This window comes from Molothrus ater, chromosome 5 (genome assembly GCF_012460135.2).
Source record: "Molothrus ater isolate BHLD 08-10-18 breed brown headed cowbird chromosome 5, BPBGC_Mater_1.1, whole genome shotgun sequence".
Classification (NCBI taxonomy): Eukaryota; Metazoa; Chordata; class Aves; order Passeriformes; family Icteridae; genus Molothrus; species Molothrus ater.
In genome coordinates, this window is record NC_050482.2 from 16,279,108 (window position 1) to 16,298,528 (window position 19,421).

General features: G+C 35.1%; 1 protein-coding gene across 1 annotated transcript in view; it reads left to right on the plus strand.

Annotated features, from left to right (window-relative positions):
- TBC1D22A (TBC1 domain family member 22A) overlaps positions 1-18,986 on the plus strand; it is a 140,927-nt gene extending 121,941 nt beyond the window's left edge. Inside the window, exon 13 of the mRNA XM_036401158.2 lies at positions 15,771-18,986. Within this exon, the coding sequence (XP_036257051.1) occupies positions 15,771-15,899 (129 nt within the window). The 3' untranslated portion in view covers positions 15,900-18,986. The remainder of the gene's footprint in view (positions 1-15,770) is intronic.
- The last annotated feature ends 435 nt before the right edge of the window (positions 18,987-19,421 follow it).

A 19,421-nucleotide genomic window follows, 5' to 3' on the forward strand; every position in this document is an offset into this window, starting at 1 on the left:
AGCGTGTTATCATTTCCCTTGTGGCAACATGATCACTCACCAATAAGCAATACACTATAGGTCATGAATGTGGAACTGCAATGAAATAATTTGCCATTTTATTACCTTTATTTACGTTTACTTTTCCAAAAGAAATTACAATTATTTTGGATATTTTTAGCTATTTGGATAATTTTGGATATTTATTTTTGCCTCCATGTAGATTTTGAATACTCAATCAGTTTTTGTTAATATATCTACACAGGTATCAGAGCTCTTCCAGTTGATGGGCCTGTTCACTTTACCAGTAGGCTATCCAAAGCTTTTCCTAATTTTCAGGAAGATTGTAAATAGTGAAACTCCAACATATCACAGGATAATGTTGTAATGAGACTGGTTTTCTAGTGACCATAGTGTGTCCAGCTAACAATAGTAATGAAGTTATTAATATTGTCTGCAAAAAGAGCTAGATGTTCATTTTTCTTTATGTATTTTAATGGAAATCTTGTAACATGTAAGTGCTTCCTTTATGTGTGGCAATTTTTGTTTATATATCTCAGAAGGCACAGTGGGAAGAAAATAATATGGTCATGAAGATAATAAAGATATAGTTTTGATTACCAGTATTTAATTCTATAATCTTTACTTATTATCTCTCTAATAATTATTATTTATTAGTATTTACTTAGCCAGTTTTCTTATTATCAGTTAAGAAGAACAAATTAAACATTTTTTCCCCTATGTCATTCTTAATAGCTTCATTTCTATCTTTAATTCTGAAAAGTGAATCTACATTGATGATGCAAAAGTGCAACATAATAATTTGGTCTACTTTATTCTGTGGTCTGCTTTATTCTGTACACTTAAATAGCATTTAACAGTATCAACAAAAATATAATACAATGTCCTAAGTACTTTTTTTTGTTAATCATCTGCAAGAGGAGGCTTCTTTAGTGGGAGTCAGTATGAGGCTATTCAGCATTTCCACTAACAAAATAGCTGATAATAGAAATCTGCAGATGACACAGGTTCACTGTTCTGACAAAGTGAGGAGCACAGAGCAGTTACATAAACAAATCTTGAATCACTTGTTCTGTTGAACTCTTTGGGTGAGCTGTATTTTGATATAGTCAAATGAAAAAAAATGTGCAAATAAAGTAAACTAGAATAGGTCATACCTCTGGAATGTGAGACTGTACCCTGTGACATGTGGCTTCAAAAGGGTGGGTGATGCCTACATCTCTCCTAATGAGCTGCCAGAATGATGCTGTGGTGCATGGGAGTGATTGGATCCTTGAATTAATGAACCCAAGAGCTTGTTTTGCCTTTTGGTGGTTTTCTTTCTTTGTCAATATGGCATCCAGTTCTGATATCTTAAGTCAAAGACATAGAGAGGGCTCAGAGTGCGTGACTGAAGTATTTGACATCTTAATTTTTCAAAAAGAAAACCAATAGGTGAATTGATTCATATATGAGAAATTTGATATAGAAAAAAACCCAAGACATTAACTAATAATGAATTTCTGCAGCTCTTAAAGATTTCAAATCGATGTTTTTCCTGAAATTTAAAAAAAACACGAACCATATGTTTAGGTTTAGTTCCTATTATCCACACAGGAGGTCAGACCAGGATAAGTAATGATCTCATCTATGACTCTAGGAACCAGCCCCAAATTTATGTTGTGTACCTGTCAAGTAATACTCCCACTGACATACATGGCTGCTAACATGTGTAGGTACAAAAAGCATCTGAAGCTCTCACTGTTGTTGAAACAGTTAGATAATGAACTGGCCTTAGAGTATAATTTTGAATTGTCAGTCACCATTTCTAAAACATGTATATTTTTGTCTACAAATACCTTCTAAACATTTTGGACTCTAGTAATTTTTAGTTATCTTTACCAACTGAGAGCACACAGTGTTAGAACCACGTTGCAATGGTGAATATGTCTAAAACCGTGATTCTCTATAAAGCCTAGTTGCAGAGGAAAAGCACTATTTTGGATTAAAAAAGATTCAATTTTTGTTGAGTAATCACTTTTTTTCTTATTGTTTTTGTTCTTTGTCGCCATATCCAATAACATTATTGAACTCTACAAGTAAGTTGATTTTGTTCTACCTCTAAGTTGTGTCCTTCCTTGTCCTGGAAGGCTACACGAAGTAAAAGAAATATATGTATATTTTCTGTTCAGACCTCTACGCCTCTAAGGATGCTGGGACTAAACTCCTTAGGGATTGAGCAGTGTGGTTTGGAGGCTGGGATACAGAACTGGAGTCCCCTTCATCTGCACATGTTGGCAAGAGTTGTGTTTGGTCTGATTCGTACTGTAGGAAAGGAAGATGTGATGCTAGGTGTGTATAATCTGAAGGGATTTCCAGTAAGCCTGCCTTTATGGCTTCTGCTTCAGAGTGCTGCTGTTACTGTCCAAGTTTTAAATCAAATCTTCCACAGAATGAAAATCTGATTTTACTGTCCTGTAAGTTTCTAGAAAAAGCAATTTCTGATTCCTGTGTCCTATATTTCTCTCACCAACCAATTTTTTAAAATTTATTTTCAGTAAATACCACAAAGGGATGCCTGCATTTTCTCCATTTCACTATAAAAAGGGTTTTTCTTGAACAAAGGAAGAACTCCTGTTCATCCTGAGCAATTTAAGTGACCTGCTAAACTAAATGCACTGGCAGGACTTCCATTTAGTTAGTAATTCACAGCTGTCACTGGAGACATCTCTCTACAAAGAAAACTGTTTTCTTTCCATGTTTATTTGTTCAGCAGAACCTGCTGCATAACAATGTCAATTATTGGCCTTATCAGTGTGTAACCCTGGAGAAGACTAAAATCACAGGAGCCTGTACACTTGACAACCAAACTCAATCAAAACTACTGATAAGAGAACAAAGAGAAACCAGAAGCTTTTGGAGTATGAGCTTAGTAATAGGATGAAGTCACATATGCTTTTCTTTGAGACAAGAAGATGGAGGGGGATAAATTTTCTTTCTTTCAATTTTCTGTTCTCTCCTATGGTTTCCTAAATGCTAGTGCATGTAGATTTTGCTGTCTTACAACAAAATTGTCTCTTTGCAACTGCAAGACAGTAAAAATAACAAGAATTGAAATACCTATTGTTTTTTCATCCTCGTAAACGAATCAGAATTAGATTTTTTCCAGGAATGTCATTATGGCAGATTTATTATTACTGTCATAGCCTCGTGGTTAGATCTTTCAGCTGCCTTAAAGAGTAAAATCTTTGCACAATTTCTTTGCTCTCTGTAGTGTTTTTTGCATTAGACATCCCTTTTCAAATATATGAAGAGCTCTCATTTATCCCTTCTTAATTTGTTTTCTTCACAGTAGCATTTGCTTGCTGTTAGCTGAATGGATAGCAATGGCTCCATCCAGTCCTCGGGAGCTGGTTCACTAAAGCTTTGTGTTAATTTTTTTTTCCTCACAGTTCTCACACATCTTACTTAGTTTCAGGCGCTGATCCCCATAGGTCAGCAGGTTAAAAAGGGGCATCTGAAATCCTTAATAGCTGTTGTTCTCTACTACATCCTTTCTTAAATATTGCCACCCCTGAGAAAAGATGACAGAGCACGGCATGGAACTGCTGTGGCAGTGCCGGCTTGCAGGAAAGCCTATTAAAGCAACCCGAAATTGCCAGCAGCAATGTACCTCTGAAAGTTGTATTTCATGTAGTTGACGCCTTTATTCTCTTCTGTGAGAAAAGGTCGCATCTTCCAAGCTGTGCTATAGTGTCCTTTCTAGGAGATTATTGTGATAAATACAGGAATTGCTCCTCTCATCTGCCTGCTAAAGAAGCAGAAACGGATGAGAGATGCGTTACTGTCGGTGACCAGCCCATCAAACACGTTATACTACACAATGCATCACTGGAATGTTTATCCATTAGAGCTGTTAGAATGTTTTTTTGCCAGACCCTGAAACACTTTTTGGTCATGTTTATTTATTTAGACAAAATGACTTTTATTCACAAGGTATGGTTTTGTAAAAGAAATAATGTCACAAATCCAGTTATCCAAAGAAAATGAATTTAGGTATAATGTTGGCCTTAAAACCTATTTGGTTTATGTGTGGTTTTGATTCTTTGGATAACCATTTCAGATAGATTTTTTTGGAGGCTTTTCTTTGAATCTCTGAAGGCCACAACCTTCTTCTTAATGTAATTGGAATTTTTATAAAACCAAGTGTGTGTAAGAACCCAACACCTGGGAGAAATACAGAAAAATATTAGTCATATTCAGTTTATGTAATACTAGTTGTCACTTGCTGAAATAATTATTATGAAAACAGTGTTTTTCTCTCCATTTTGAGAGAAATGGCTCTGGCTTTAGTAATGTTTCTCCTTACATAATGGGAATTTAAGGACTTTGACCTATGTGATCTTTGATGACCATTCTAGAGCTGCTGTCCAATTTATGGTTTTCAGAGTTCCTTGGCCAAATTGCTCTTTGGGTATTGATACCATGACTGAGGCCACTGCTTTCAGTGTGCAGGTTCTTTTAAAGTTTGAGTGTAAACTTGTTTATTTCCTTATGTGTGTGGACCAGGATTACCAAGAAGTAGTCATAGCCTCAGAGTTTTTATGACTTTCATCTTGGAAATCTTAAAAATGAGCAGTCTGAAAAGATTAACCCAGCCCATTGTCACCCACTGTACTGAAAGGACATTCAGTTGTCTCATGTTTGTCTGGAGGCTGTTCTTTTGTAGATAAATAAAGAAATGTTCTGGTTTTGCATTGGAGGCCTTCATTCAGCTTTTGGTTTACAAAAGCTGATTTTTCATGGCATTTGTAATCTTATATAGAAATTTAATCTCAAATTCTGGCTGGCTGAAGTTGAGTTGTAGATATCTATTTTTATCAGTATAGTGATGTGTAAGAAAGGCAATTAAATATTATATAAAGAAAGTGTGATAGTATTTTAATTGTCTTAGAAGTCCAGGGCCTTAGGATATTTGTATGTACCTTAGGGCTTCCAAGTACTCCATTTAGAGTTATTATTTTTCCGTGGTTCCAGTAATATATTCATTGTTTTTAAAAAATTCATTTCCCTGGCACTTGCATGAGAATTATTTATTTGGGTTTCATGTAATTTCTTTAGAGTTATGTTTAACAACAGTAGACTGGGAAATGAAGAACTGACATTAACAGAGTGTATTAGAAGAATGTTGCTTGTTTAACCTTGTGAAGCAAACCTTGATAGAGAATATGATCATCTTCTAGAATGCCTTTGGATTGCTTTATAATGGGGGTAAAGATTTAAGTCATAATGTAATTTTGGTGAAAGATCAAAAGTATATAAGTTATTTCACTTTGATTTATAAACTATTAGATAAAGTGAAGCATCTTGTATGTGAAATATCAGCACATAAAGAGCAGCATATATTTTCTAACAAAGCTTGATAAATTTATGTTATTGTGTGGTACAGGAAGATTCATCCTGGTTTGGGATTTTTCTTGTCTCCCAAAACACTGAAGGTGTCTTGAGCACAGTCTCAGCTATTAATTGTGTTTCTCATGTAGTATTTATTGGTTTAGTATATTTTAATTCTTTAGCTTGTAGTGTACAATTGGATTACATTGTGTGAATTTGAAGTGATGCTTCAGTCTATTGTCTATGGATGTACTTTTGGAATTTCTCTCTGACTGAATCATTCATTTTTTTTTTTCATAAGGCATCAAGGAATGTATAGAAATTTGAGGGGTTGTTGTTTTTTGTACATTGGGAAAACCTGTGCAGCTTGAGTGATCCCCTGTGTTGTGTTCTTGTGCCTGCGTGCTATGCTCACCAAGGAAGCTTAATTGATTTCTTAATTTGAACAGTGGCATTTTCCTCAGAGATGAAGGGATTTTCAGATTACTTCTTATTGATTTTTGTGAGGCTTCTCAAGTTAAGTGGGAAATTTTCAGTTATCAGATGGGGCAGGTTGTTTCCTTTAACAGTGATATCTTCATGGAGGTCTCTTTCGCTGCCAAGTCATTGGTTCTCTGTACTGCTGTCCTTTAGTCTCTTGGAGGTGCAAATGCTTTATGGGCTTTGTCATGGCAAGTGGGGAATGAATGTTATTCAGAACAATACACGAAAATGTGGCTTCATTTGGTGGTGACTGTGCAATGAAATGGAACTGGCCTTTCAGCCCTATATCCCCTAGGATACTGACAATATTCCATTTAAGCTGTGTTTAGGACTACTTGTTTTACTTCTAAAATTACACTAATTTAAGTAGGCTCTGCACTGTGACATATTTATTGGGTGTAAAAGTTACATATCTCAGGCAATACTACTTAAGTTATAGAAAACAGGTAATTTTGCCTCAGTCATCCTTAATATATGTTTTCTCTAAAACTAGATGAGATTTTACTCAGAACCATTTACAGCATTTCGTCAAAACATAATCATTACTTTTGGTTAGAAATACATACAATTTTTGTACACTTTTCTCCTGTGCTTCTTTATATTCAGTTGGTATTTTATGATTTTCTTTCCTTTAGTTTTGGCTGAGCTTTTAGCTATACATACTAGTGTTAAAATCTAAGTCATTGTAGATAAGGAAATGAAATATGTGTGAATTTGTAGCTGTAGAATCGTCCCACTTAACATGCATTGCCAAATTATGATCAGGAAAACCAAACCAAGAAAAGTGGTTAGCATATGGATTTCATGGAAAGGTAGAATTGTAAATTTTCTCTTGGTATCTGCTATAGAAATATTTTGATCTTGCTTGACTACAGAAAAAAATAGATAGAATGTAGTAATTTATTGGTAAGTAATTTCAGAAATTAAATTCTGCCATAATTGCTGCAGCCTTAATTGGTACAGTACATTCTGTGTTTGGAGGGATTTTCTTTGGATTTTTTTTTATTGAATGACCACTGATCTTCATGACTTTTTATATTTCTGGATGTTTGCATCTGTTCTCCTTTATTCGTTGTGTTTTGGATGGAACTAGTGGTAAATGACATACTTGGGCTTTTTATTATTTATTTGTTATGATTTGTATTTTGGTACATAAGAAGTACACATATTTCCAAATACCATCAATATAACAATATTTCATAAAACAACATGGCAAAAATTATAATCAGAGTCGTTCAGGACTGTTCTGTTCTGAGCTCTAGCAGTTGGAACTTTTAGTTCTATTTCCTGGATACAAGTGTGAAGCTTCCTGAGATACTCAGTTTCCATATGAGATATGTAAAATAGAAGTTCTGTTTTCTCTAGTTTAAATGGGAGAAAGAATCTAGGACTGTTTTTGTTTGACTGTCCAGTTTAAGTTTGAATTTAAATCAGTGTTCGAGTATCATAGTATCATAGAAGGTTTGGGGATGGAAGGGACCTTAAATCCTTTAGGTTCTGTGCCAATGTCTGCTTTGATTCTAACTCCTTAACCTTGTCTTACAAACTTGAGATGATAATGTGTGGATAGTAAGTTCAGTTGAGAAAAAGATCTAGCATTCAAATTTGATTCTTGTCTTAGGGATGGAGATTACTTGTGGGTTTGGTTTTTATTTTATAAGAGTACCTATAATACCAGCTGAGATGTGATTCTTTAATGTACTTTTAAACCAGTACTCCTGGAAATGAAGATGTAAATCTCTTCAGCTAAGTGAGCTGAAGCTAAGCACAGCTTCTCTGACAGAGTCCTTTAGAACCACATATTTTATGATTAGTGATTAAGGTTGCTAATGACTTGTGTAAGAGATCCATACCAGATGAAACAGGACTTTAATTGCTAGTTTAGTGTGCTGAGTCCTGGAATCTTTTTCAGTAGTCATGAAAAGGAAAACATGAAAGGGAAATTATAAAACCATCAACTTTCCATAAGCTTTCATTTTCAGGATGTTAAGGTGTGTTTCTGTGAAATTCTTATTAGGAATATGAAATTAATTATAAGAATGGCATAATTCTTTATGTTTTAATAAGATTAATGGCAGATTGATCAGTTGAAATGAAGAATTAGAATGTGTATTTGAATCAAAGAATATATATATTTATGTATATATATTTATACTGTATTTGAATCAAAGAATTAAAAAAATATATCCTTGTTGAGAGCCACTGTCCTTGAGGTCCTGAATGTAAGCTGATAGCAAAAGAAATTAACCTTTAAAATATTTAGATTTTTTTAATATTCATTTCAAGATGCAACAAGTCTAGTTGGAATTCTGAACAATATAGTTTGTTTTTGTAGAGAAAAAAAATTATTCCTACTGTTTTGAGGTCTATGTGCTATAGTCTGTTGATTGACATGGTGTGTAAAAAAAGGTCAAAATTAAGATGTATAAGACTGATTGAAAGAATTAATATTCATTTCAAGGAATTCTTGGAGCATAATGTAAGTAATGCACAATAAAGGAATGGACAAGAAAAGATCAAATTTAGCATTGAATTTAGGAAGATCAATGTTACAGTATTTCAGCAAATATTTGAGCTGGGCTTTTTTAACTCTTGTTTCTTTCCTCTAAACTTTCATATTCCAGGTGAAAGTTTTTGAGTGACACTGAAGAGACAGGTGACTGGCCAGTGACTGGCCAAGAATATGTCTCTTAAATCTTCCAGACTGTGTCGAGTGCAGACTTCAATGCTCCTACCACTTAGCATAGATAAACCAGTATTGCACCTTGTGCTTATCAAAGTTTTGGTTCATCCACAGTCTTTGAAGTTACAGGAACCAGGAAGGCATTTTTGCATCCAAGATCCAGAAGGGACTGTTCTGTGCTGCCTCAGCCATTGCTGCTGTGTGCTTTCCATGCTCAGGCACTCAGCTGTACCACTGAAGCATCCAGGTCCACTTATGCCTCTTAACCCATACCTGCAGCAAATATTTCTTAAGCTGCAGTAGGTGACCTATTCCTACTATCTCTTTAATATTAGATTTTGAAATCTTAGTATTCTCAATTCCAGCTGGGCCCAACAGGAAAGAAATGTTTTCTCTGACTCCCAGACACAGGTAATTAATAAGAGGCACAGAACTCCAGAAATAGAGCTCATTATTTGCAACTCTGTGTAGCAGGTTAGGACATCTGGAGATGGAAGAAGTGGCAGCAGCATAGGGAATATTGCTGAGCATATTGCAAGAAACAGTACTCAAGAAAGAAAAGAGAGCTTCTCTCAGAGCTAGACTGTATTCATTTGGTGCACTATCAACAGCAAGGGGCACAGAGAAGGGAAAGGTGGCACTGAGGCAGCTGAACAAGGTCATCCAGGCTCTGCAGAGTGTGCTGGACCTGTGCTTTCATGTCACTAGGCACTGCAGTCACTGCTTTGATAGCAGGCTGGCAGGGGAGGATTTGTACTGAGCCTGGCTGAGTCCCAAAGCAGCAGGTATCCCTCATCCTAAATATCTGGGAAGAGGATTAGAGGTTAACATGGCACAGCACCGTGCCAGCCTGCCTACTGCAGCTCTTACAGGGTGTGAGGCACTGCAGCTCTGTCTGTCTGTCTGTCTGTCTGCTCTACAGTGCAGGGAAGGGGACCGAGGGGATCCCACACAGGGGATGCCCGCTTGGCACTAGCCATCCTTTCCTTTCACACTTGGCAATCCCAAATGCAATCAAGTGAAAAAGAATGTTGTCAAGGAAACAGGAATTAAATAATCCCTATATTAAGGATTTTTTCCTCTGTATAGTGGTTACATCTGGTTGCAAACAAATGTATGAATCATCCAGCTCCATCTCTAGTCCAACATTATGCAATTTCCTATAAAACTATAAAAAATTTGCATTTATTTTAATGCATGCATACTGTTTATTTCTCTTTTCTATTATCTAAAAAGATAAATGAGCCTTTTTTTTTACCCTGGCAATAATTGGTTTCCTCCTCAGGTTGTCTAAATAATTGCTCTAAATTAATTTTTAGTAGAATTTTACTTCATTAGTTCTTTAAAAGTAGGTGCTATATTCCGGGATTTCAAGTACAACATTGGAATGTACAAATGAAGGGGCCATTTCATGAAATTCCCAGCACAAATTTTGCAGTGTTTTATATGTGTTCATAATGTGTAAAACACACAGCTGTTATTAAAATGATAGTTGTTAGCATTTTCTTTCAAATCATTGAAGATTATATATAGATTTAATTTACCTTTATGTTACTTATATGCAGTCCTAAAGTATAATATTGTAAAGTTTATGATCATAAAGTATAGCAAGATTGTAGGTTCTGCCTATCAGTATAAAATAGAGGTGTGGTGGACCAGGAGGGCTCAGACTGTAATTACATTGCAGTTAACAGCAGGAAGGATTAACAACTCTCATAGAAAAGTACTGCATTTTAGGTGTGCCTTTATTTCTTAAATTAATAGATGGGTTCTCAGTTTTGACACTAAAAGCTAACTCTGTTAATGTCCTCAGTATGTTCAAGTTTGATTTTAACTTCAGTTACTGCCATTTTATATTATCTAAAATGAAAACACTATTACTGGTTTTTATGTCCTGTTAAGTTTCTTCTCTTAAAAAAAAACAAATAAACAAAACAACCTTGCAATTGAACTTTGTCAATAATTCACACAGACAAAAACTCTGTATTTTCAAGTTAAATATACTGCTTTGATTAGCACAGAAGATACCTTAGTGTTCTACTCATTAGAATAACATTTTTATGTTTTATAAACTATCAACATGTTTCCTGGAACTGGTTTTTATGTTCCTTCCTTCAAGATCCACATATGGAGTCAGAGTAGGGGTTATAGTAAATAGCATAACAACTGCAGACAGCCATTGCCAAAAAAACAGTATTATTGGTCAATTGTATGCTAAAAATTGTATTTCTAACAGGATTATAGCAGAAGTCATACTGTAAGGAGATTTGGTAATGAACCAGATTCCAAAACACAATAAAATTTGCTTTCTTTGCTCTGGGTTTGGGGTTTTTAAAAATTGTTTTAATATGCTGAGGTTTCACTGGGTTAAAATCTCAATGAGGAGAAAGAGGGTGATAACTTTGTAATAATTATTATATTTTCTGAAGTTTTATTAATATTCAGTTTTGATTTAGTCTACAAGGAGCAGACCTTGACCTTTTTGATTTTAGAGGAAACTGAGGAATAAAAGCTTTGGAAATCACCTCTTTGAGCTGTCTATCAGGTAGTCTGGTATTTTATTTTAGATGTGTGTATTGGATCTTCTGGGATAACATTTTTTCCCCTCAGGAATAATTTTGTGTCTGACAACAGCAGCCATTGCTTAACATTAACAGTATTGCTCTTACTGTTGTGGTGTGTCAAGCATAGACCTCACACTTTTACTCTTCATAGATCTAGAGGGGCTTTTATACCACAGCACTTCCAGCATGTTTACCACAGTCTTGTCTTGACTACAAGGTGAAGGCTGTAGTTCTAGAATACATGTTAATTATCTGAGAAAAATTAGATTTTGAAAGTACATTTACTTTAAAACTGCACTTTAAATAGCAACTTCTAAGGTGTTTAAAAATACTTTATAAATAGTAGCATAGTTGGGCATGCTATATATAAAGTGTTGTAGCATATTTTACAATCACACATGTGTAAAGTATCGTGTAAATCCAAATGTAGTTAAAGTTGTGGAAATATGATGAGTGAAATTCTATAAAAGATAAGGTTTTTGTTTGGTAACAAAAATGTTGAATTTCAAATGTACTGAAGAATTATTTCAGAATTGTGGGTTAAATGTGTCACTGTAAACCAGAAATCCCTTACAAAGGCTGGTATATAGTTTACATTTAGATCTTTTGCCATACTTAAAAGTCAATTCGATTTATGGGTTTTTAATTTATTCATAGTCTGACCCAGCAACTCTGTTGCACCAGCCCCCTATATCTTTTAATTACAAAATACAGACTTCTACTTGTCAGGAAACATACCTTTATTTTTTGAAATGATCCAAAGGGCTAAATGTTTAGCTGGTTTTTTTTTGGTTTTTTTTGGTTTTTTTTTTCATTTTGGGATTTCTTTTCTATTTGAGCCCATGTCCTTTATAAAATAAAACACTGGAAAATTTCACTGTGGAAGTTAGGTCCATAGTGCAAGTTGCTGCTGCAAGCCAGGCTAGCATTGGAGCTTGAGCAGCCTGTTCAGGGTGTGCCAGGCGAGCTGTGAAAATCCCAGTGGACAGATTTACAGTTTCCCTGGCAGGCTGCTCAAGCAGCCTCGTTGCAAAGGGTTGTTTTTGTGTGACAAGTCAGCTTCCTATGACTAGTTAGCTTCAGCTTGTTACTATTGCCTCTTGGCACCTCTTTTCTTTCCAACCCCCTCTGTGTGGAATTGCTCTTAGATGCTGCCTTAGCCTTCTCTCCCTGCTAACAAGTGCCAGTTTTCTCACACTGTCCTGGATATTATCAGCTGTACCCCCTAACTATGGGAGTAACACTGTGACTAAAATCTCTTCCCTTTTTGTGCTTGATGAGGGGCAGGAGCAAACGCAAGTGGTACCTTGATCCTTCTCTGCTTGGCTGGCAAGGAGGGAGGGAGGAGGGAGGGAGGGAGATGCCTTTTCCTGGCGTGGCATGAGAGGGCAGACACCACAAATAGACAGAGCTGAAGCTGTGCTGGCAGGCTGGGCCTTGCAGATGGGCCCCAGTTCAAGGGATTAATATAGCTGCTCCTCTCAGTTTGAGTCCAGGAAAACAGGGCACTCTATTTGCCAAATTCAAAGGACATAATTTTGAGCATATTTTTTGTTAGTAAAGCCAAAATATAAACAAACATTGGCCTGGGATTTTAGAAACGCCAGCTCTGATGATGATGATCTACTGGCTGCCCTGATTCTTCAGCCAGGTGTCATCACAATATCATTTAAATTAAGCAGAAAACAAAACTCTTCCAGGAATATTTTACAAAGATTGATTTTTAGACTCAGTTTTCATCTGAAATAGACCAGGCAATTTATCATCTACAAGTTTTTAATGGTAAATGTTAATTCACATTAAGAGTCATCATATTTCAAAGAGTGCCTTATATTTCAATATTGTTGTGGATGAGAAAATGAATCTAAGAAGTTAGTATGCATGCCTTATTTGTACATGCTGCTTTGCTGTTTATCTGTTGGCAAAAAATAATGATAATTAAAAATAAATTAGTAAGCTTGAGTCACTTGTAGTAATTCTTGCTCTTTTTTTGGTTTTTTTAACTGTAAAATGCTGAATTGAGCAGTTTTAGACAAACTTGTCATTGTGGTCTTTTAAGTAGTGTGTTTGTACAATTCTTCAAATCCAAAGACTTTGGGAGTTTTTGATAGTTTCTTTATAGTAGTTTCCTTATTTCCAAAGAATGCTCCATATGCAGCAATAAAGGCAGCATGATTTTCTTTAGCAGTCAAAGAGAAATAAAATTTTCTTATTTAAAGAAAATAACATTTTCTTTAGTGAGATTTTTGCCAACTTCTACTTTATTTTTAAAAAGATGTAAGCTTTATTTCTATCTGAGCAAGTTTTGAAGCTCTATAATAGATCACAGGAAGATAAGCCTTATCTTTAGATGATCATACAAGTAGTATGTCTTTGGCCAGTTACTTTGCATGGATTTATAACACATATTCACTAGTCAGTATCAGTCTTAGACTCTGGTCTTCTGCCCTGGTAACAGTGGCAAAATGCCCACTCAAGCAGAAGTGGACTTGGAGACAGTAAATGCATTACTCTGCCATTTATTATGTATTTAATTCAGATGAAAACTATTATCAAATTTGAAATTAATGGTAGAAGTATTAAACTAGTTCATCACTAACAGTCCTATTTCAGATTTGAGTTATATGTTAAATTTCATATAGCATGGATGTTGAAGCTATAGTCTTTGGATGTTCCAAAGCCCAAAGAAAACCAAAGCCCAAAAGAAAACCAAAACTCTGCTCCAGCAATATGAATCATTTGCACCAGTAGTCTGACCCAGAAAAGTCTTGAGACTGCAAAGAGTAAAAGAGGTAATTTTACAAAGCTCACTGAATTAATTGCCGTGTCTTAGGGCTGCTTGAAAGTTTTGTAAAAGGAGAAAAGAACTTTCATGGAGGAAGGCATTTATGACCCCTCCACACAACCTTCCTACACTCCCCTGCTAATTAATTAATTACAGTTATCAACACAACTGTCAAATAAGTACATAGAAATTTTTTTTGAAGAGTGGGATTTTGACAATTGTAAAATACTTTAATTAAAATGTGTTCTCTCAAGTGTAATAGAGACATTCATGCTAACTCTGTTGTATTACTACTTATTATTCATAATTAAATATACAGTACTGCTCAACTTCTATCCTTTCTCTTTTCATGTTACAAGAACCAGTATAGTAAGACTGTGAAATAGATGAAGTCAAAATAATTTTCTCACAAACACAAAGAAATAATTTAATGTTAATTTCTGCTCCTGGCTTTTCTTAAAATCAGTGAATCCTTGCTAAGGGCTTCTACAGCCATCTTCTATGAAAGAAGGTGCAGAGAAGGGAGCAGGGGAAGCATGGAAAATATGATTCTTATGAAGAAGAATAATTTCCCTGGGTACTTATACATGCTACTGCAGGATTCTGATTTATAACAAGATAATGGCTGCGGGTTTAATTGCATTCCTGTTCACTTATTTCTGATCTTCAGAATAAACCTGAACAGATGTACTCACATAAAAATATACTTATACACATCCTCACAAATACATATGCATGTATACAAATGTGCACAAATTGTCTGCATTTTTTCTGCAAAGATAGAGCACCTAGAAGATACAAGCAGGCTTAACAACTTCACCTATCCTAAGATTGCCTTATACCTCCCATCATAAAAGTCCATGTTTATTTTGTTGTGACTCATCCAAAACTTCTCTTTTGCTGTTTTGCCTCAGTTTATCAAAACAATTAAAACAGACAGGTGATCTGCTCTATGAAAATTTTCAAACATGAACTTCAAATTTGGCCTAGGGTGGCTTTTGCATCACATTTGAGGGTTTCTGATCTTATGGGTCACCAGGTTTTTTTCTTTAAAGAGCAAACTAAGTTCCAGAGTTTAGTCAAATTAGGAGCCTTATAAAAATTGTCATTTGCATGAAGTGAGGAGACAATTTGTGGTAGCTGATCTTCCAAAGAGTGCTCTCAGAGCTGGCAGGTCTCAGCCTACAGATGAGGATTTGAGGCTTTGTGCTGCTGAGGGTCATGGTGGATTTTGATGCATGTTCATCAGAACTGAACATGGAAGCACTGTGTGCCAGTGAGCTTCTTGTTACCTCTGTTTCTGGGCTTAGGCTTCTTGGAAGTGAATTTCACCTAAACCTGAAATGAGAGAGAGAAAAAGCTGACCCACAGGATGATGTTTTGGGATCAGAAACCAGCAGGGAGTGGGAAACCTGGGCTAAGACTCAAGGTGGGAGTTGACTGCAACTGACTGAAATAATAATTTATTTCATAATTCTCCATGTATAAGTAGAGAAGTAGCTTAGCTTTGCATTGGTGAGAGAATCCCAGGCTTAGCAATCATCCATAATTTTGAAAATTTATCCAATTGTATAACTTCATGCCCTGGAGCATAAAAATAAGTTGGATGGGCAGCAACACAGATTATTTTTCTCAAAAAAAATTATCTATCAAATGACCATATTTCAGCTACAATTAATAGCAGGTTTCTGAACTGAAAGGTTGAATAGCAAGTATCTATGTAAAAATCACTAAACCTAATTGGACCTCAGGTTTGTTTGGATACAGAGGTGGTACATGAGTGGTTGCTTATAAATGATCATTGTATAAGTAATACATAGTTATTACACTGCTAGTTGGAAAAATATATTTACTTCTTCTTTTTTTTTTCCTTTTCAATTAGGAGTTACTGATATTTTTACAGAATTTGCCCACAGTACACTGGGGAAATGAAGACATCAGTGTGCTCCTAGCAGAGGCCTACAGACTGAAGTTTGCATTTGCGGACGCCCCCAATCATTACAAGAAGTGAATATAAAGAGGCAGAAATCATTAGAAGCAACGTGTTCTGCAGTATTATGGCATCTGTTGTTCTGGTTATGCTTTCAGCTCATTGCTCTTTCATTTGAAGTAAGATGACCATTAAAATTCTGTTGGAATTTGCAGAATGAGAACAGAATACCAAAGAAGTGGACAAAGCATGATATCGAGCACCGAACAAACTTAAAAGTGAATTTTTTTGCTCAGCATGAAAAATGAGTTCAGAAGTCTTATAATTTTCTTCTTTTTTCCCCTTGTCTAAATAGAATAGGAATCTCTCTTATTTATGTTGAGCAATTTTTCAATGGTACTTTAGACTTAAAACTACTTATGGAATGATTTTGTCATTACTTCAGTGTCATCTGCCATGAATTTATCAGCCAGTTTTGGTTGGTGAAATCTACTTTGAGTGGCAAAAAAGAACTTTTCCTTGATCATACAGACCACATGAGACAGCAAGGCCTGTGTTTTGAGGTCTGGTTATAACTCAAAAGACACTGATATTAGCACACCATCTGTTGTTTTCCCATGGAATTAGGTTAGATTACTTCTATAACATAAGAATATAGAAGGTTGTAATGGAAATTGGTGGCATTTTTCTAAACATTATTCAGTCCTGAAGGATGCTATAGAAGCTTTTTAGCCATAAAAAGGAGTTACTTAAAGCTGGAGACTCATCTATTACACTGAAATAAGTCCCCCTCAATATATTCTGGAGTGCTTTAAAATAGTGAATTAAACAGAAGGCATGGTCTTGTCAAAGTAATTAAAGTTTCTCTTTTAAGGCCTTGCAATTTTTCAGCATGAAATTTCACTTTTAAGAAATCTATTAAGAAGCTTGGTTTACTAAGCAAGATATATTTTTATCTCAGTTGTTGCCTTATTCTCCATTTCTAGCGATTAGAAAAGGAAAATTAATATATCTTTCCAAAGCTTTTTTGTTAAATAATTTAATACCCTTTTCCTGATTATTCAGAGGAAGAGAGCTAGCTCCCAACAACAATAACAGTAACTGTATACTCAGATTGCTCATGGGTCATTAGCAGAACAAAAATGCTCTATGAGTTTATAGACTAAAATTAATGTTTCTTCATATAACCATGGGATACTGAATAATTTCTTGAAACCTACATAATTCAAGTGCAATGGTTTTTTTCAAGAAATATTTTCTGATAAGAATTCTAATTTTGCTCTATTGGTTGTAAATAACTCATATTAATTTGTGCCTACCATACACATGCAGGTTATGAAGGGTGGGAGTTGCAATAAGCAATACACTTAAAAGTTCAGACTTACTATTCCTCAGTTTGGTTCTTGAGTGGCACAGCGTTGCACAGAAAGTGTAGTGCACTTTTAAGTTTGGGAAATAAAAAAACTTCAAGAGATTTTCTCTTATGACTTGTTATTGAAAGATTATATTCAACTTCTTAAAAATATGTAGATACATATTTTGAAGAGAGCTTTCTAAATGTATTAGTTACATTACTTGCTTTAGGGACCTTAGTTCTTCACACAGACTTCATAATAATTAGGTGTTTCAGGGTAAATGAAGTAAAATACATTTTTACCACCATGTGATTATGAGACCATCTATATTTTAAAAGTATATGAAATCTTTGGTAGAAGATAAAAAGAGAATTATTTCAGAAACCTAGTTTGGCAACTAGGATGCATTTGTTTTCCACTGGTGTCAGCTGGGTGTTTCAGTTGTGATGGATACAGGGTCAGGCCTCCCAGATGGCTGCATTTGTGCCTGGAATGTGTAGTGGATCTGTGCTTCTTACATGTCTGTGTACTGCTTTCTGTAACTTCAGTTTGTGGTCTAATGTATCAAAATTTATGTTTACAAGGGATGTCATATTGTGCCTAACAGTGTCTACCAATAACAGAATAAAAGAAACATGAAATCTATGACCATTTGCTTTAAACTTGGTATCTGCAATCATTTGTTAATAGAAATGCATATTATTGTAACAAGAGAAGACAACACAGCATTAACTGGTGTAGGGTTTTCTATAATTAACTTTTTTCTATTAAGACGTTATTTAGGTAGTTACATGTAACATGGAAAGGTGACCCAAAGTTGTCTGCTGTGTCAGATGCTCCTGCATAACATTTTTGGGACTGGATATATAAAATTTCCTTCATTGGGTCCACATAAGTTGTCTGTCATGTCTTCCAAATTCAACAGGTACCTCTTACTTCCCTTAGAAGGAAGTATTACCATTAGAGGTCACATTTACTATTGTGTCTGTGTCAGAAGTTGAATATTGTACTTGAGCACATTGCTTTTTAAGGAGAGTGGGAAGTTTCCTAATAAAATATCAATGTTTATTTATGTAGATATAGGCTTCTTTGGAAAATATGATATAGATATATAAATGTTATTTATATATCTATGCAGATAGGAGTAGTTCTCAATAAATAGAAGGCCTACATTTATGTAAAATTTCAAATTTTTATCAAAAGCCCACACATTTAACAATTTTACATCTCAGGTAAAATGTCATTCCAAAAATAAAATATTGCATAGAAAAGGAAATAGCATTATCATTATTACATCCCATGTACTTAGTTTTTTCAAAATTCAAGATTCTGAATATTATAAAATTCCTTTGTAATATGTATTTTCTTATGAAGGAGGCATCTTGACATGTCACTAGTGAAACCAGGCAGTCATTTCCTAGAACTCATGTGAAATATTTAAATTGCAGTGTCTGAAATGTGTGTTAAATAATTTCTGTAATAGAATGTACAATATAAAAAGATTTATGACTACAGAATTTGAAAAATGTAAATAATAAATTAGTTAACTGTGTAAATACAGTACATGGAGTAAGATAGAAATGTAAGTTGAAATCCTAGGTAACTCTGTAATATGCTATAAAAAATTAGTTTCATTATTATTTGGCGCAGTTCCATATGGAAAGGCCAGTTAATTTTTTTCATTTCTTAACTACAGAATAGAACTATCTGAAGTTCCATTGTATGCTTCTGACAAACATTACCACTGAGGCACTGGTTAAAACTGTAAAACTGGTGAAAGATGAGGAAATAAACACATATTTATGAAGTGCTACATAGAGTGGAAAACTTCTGTTTATTTTTTCTTTGAGCACATTGCACCCTACACCAAAGCATGGATTTGGTGTGTTTCTGTTTTACAGCCTCAAAAGCCTTTATCACAAGAGGAGATGGGTTAACAGAACCTCAGTTCTCAGTTACATTTCTGCCACTCTCTGCCCAGGTATCTTGTAGGCTCTGCAAGTTGGTCACACAAGCAAGTTCCAAGGGTGTGTCTGTGCAGAGATCATGTACATAGAGGGTATGGAGCATTTTCTGGAAGATGGATTTGACACCACAGCAGAATTAAATTGAAGGTGAAGCAAATCAGGGCAAGGCACACAGAGGAAGCACAGAATTCTGTACAGCTCTGGGAGTAAAGGAGAAGGGGAAACTTCAGCTCATAGTCAGGGAACAATAAACAGCTGATAGGGTCAATAAGATCTGGAAA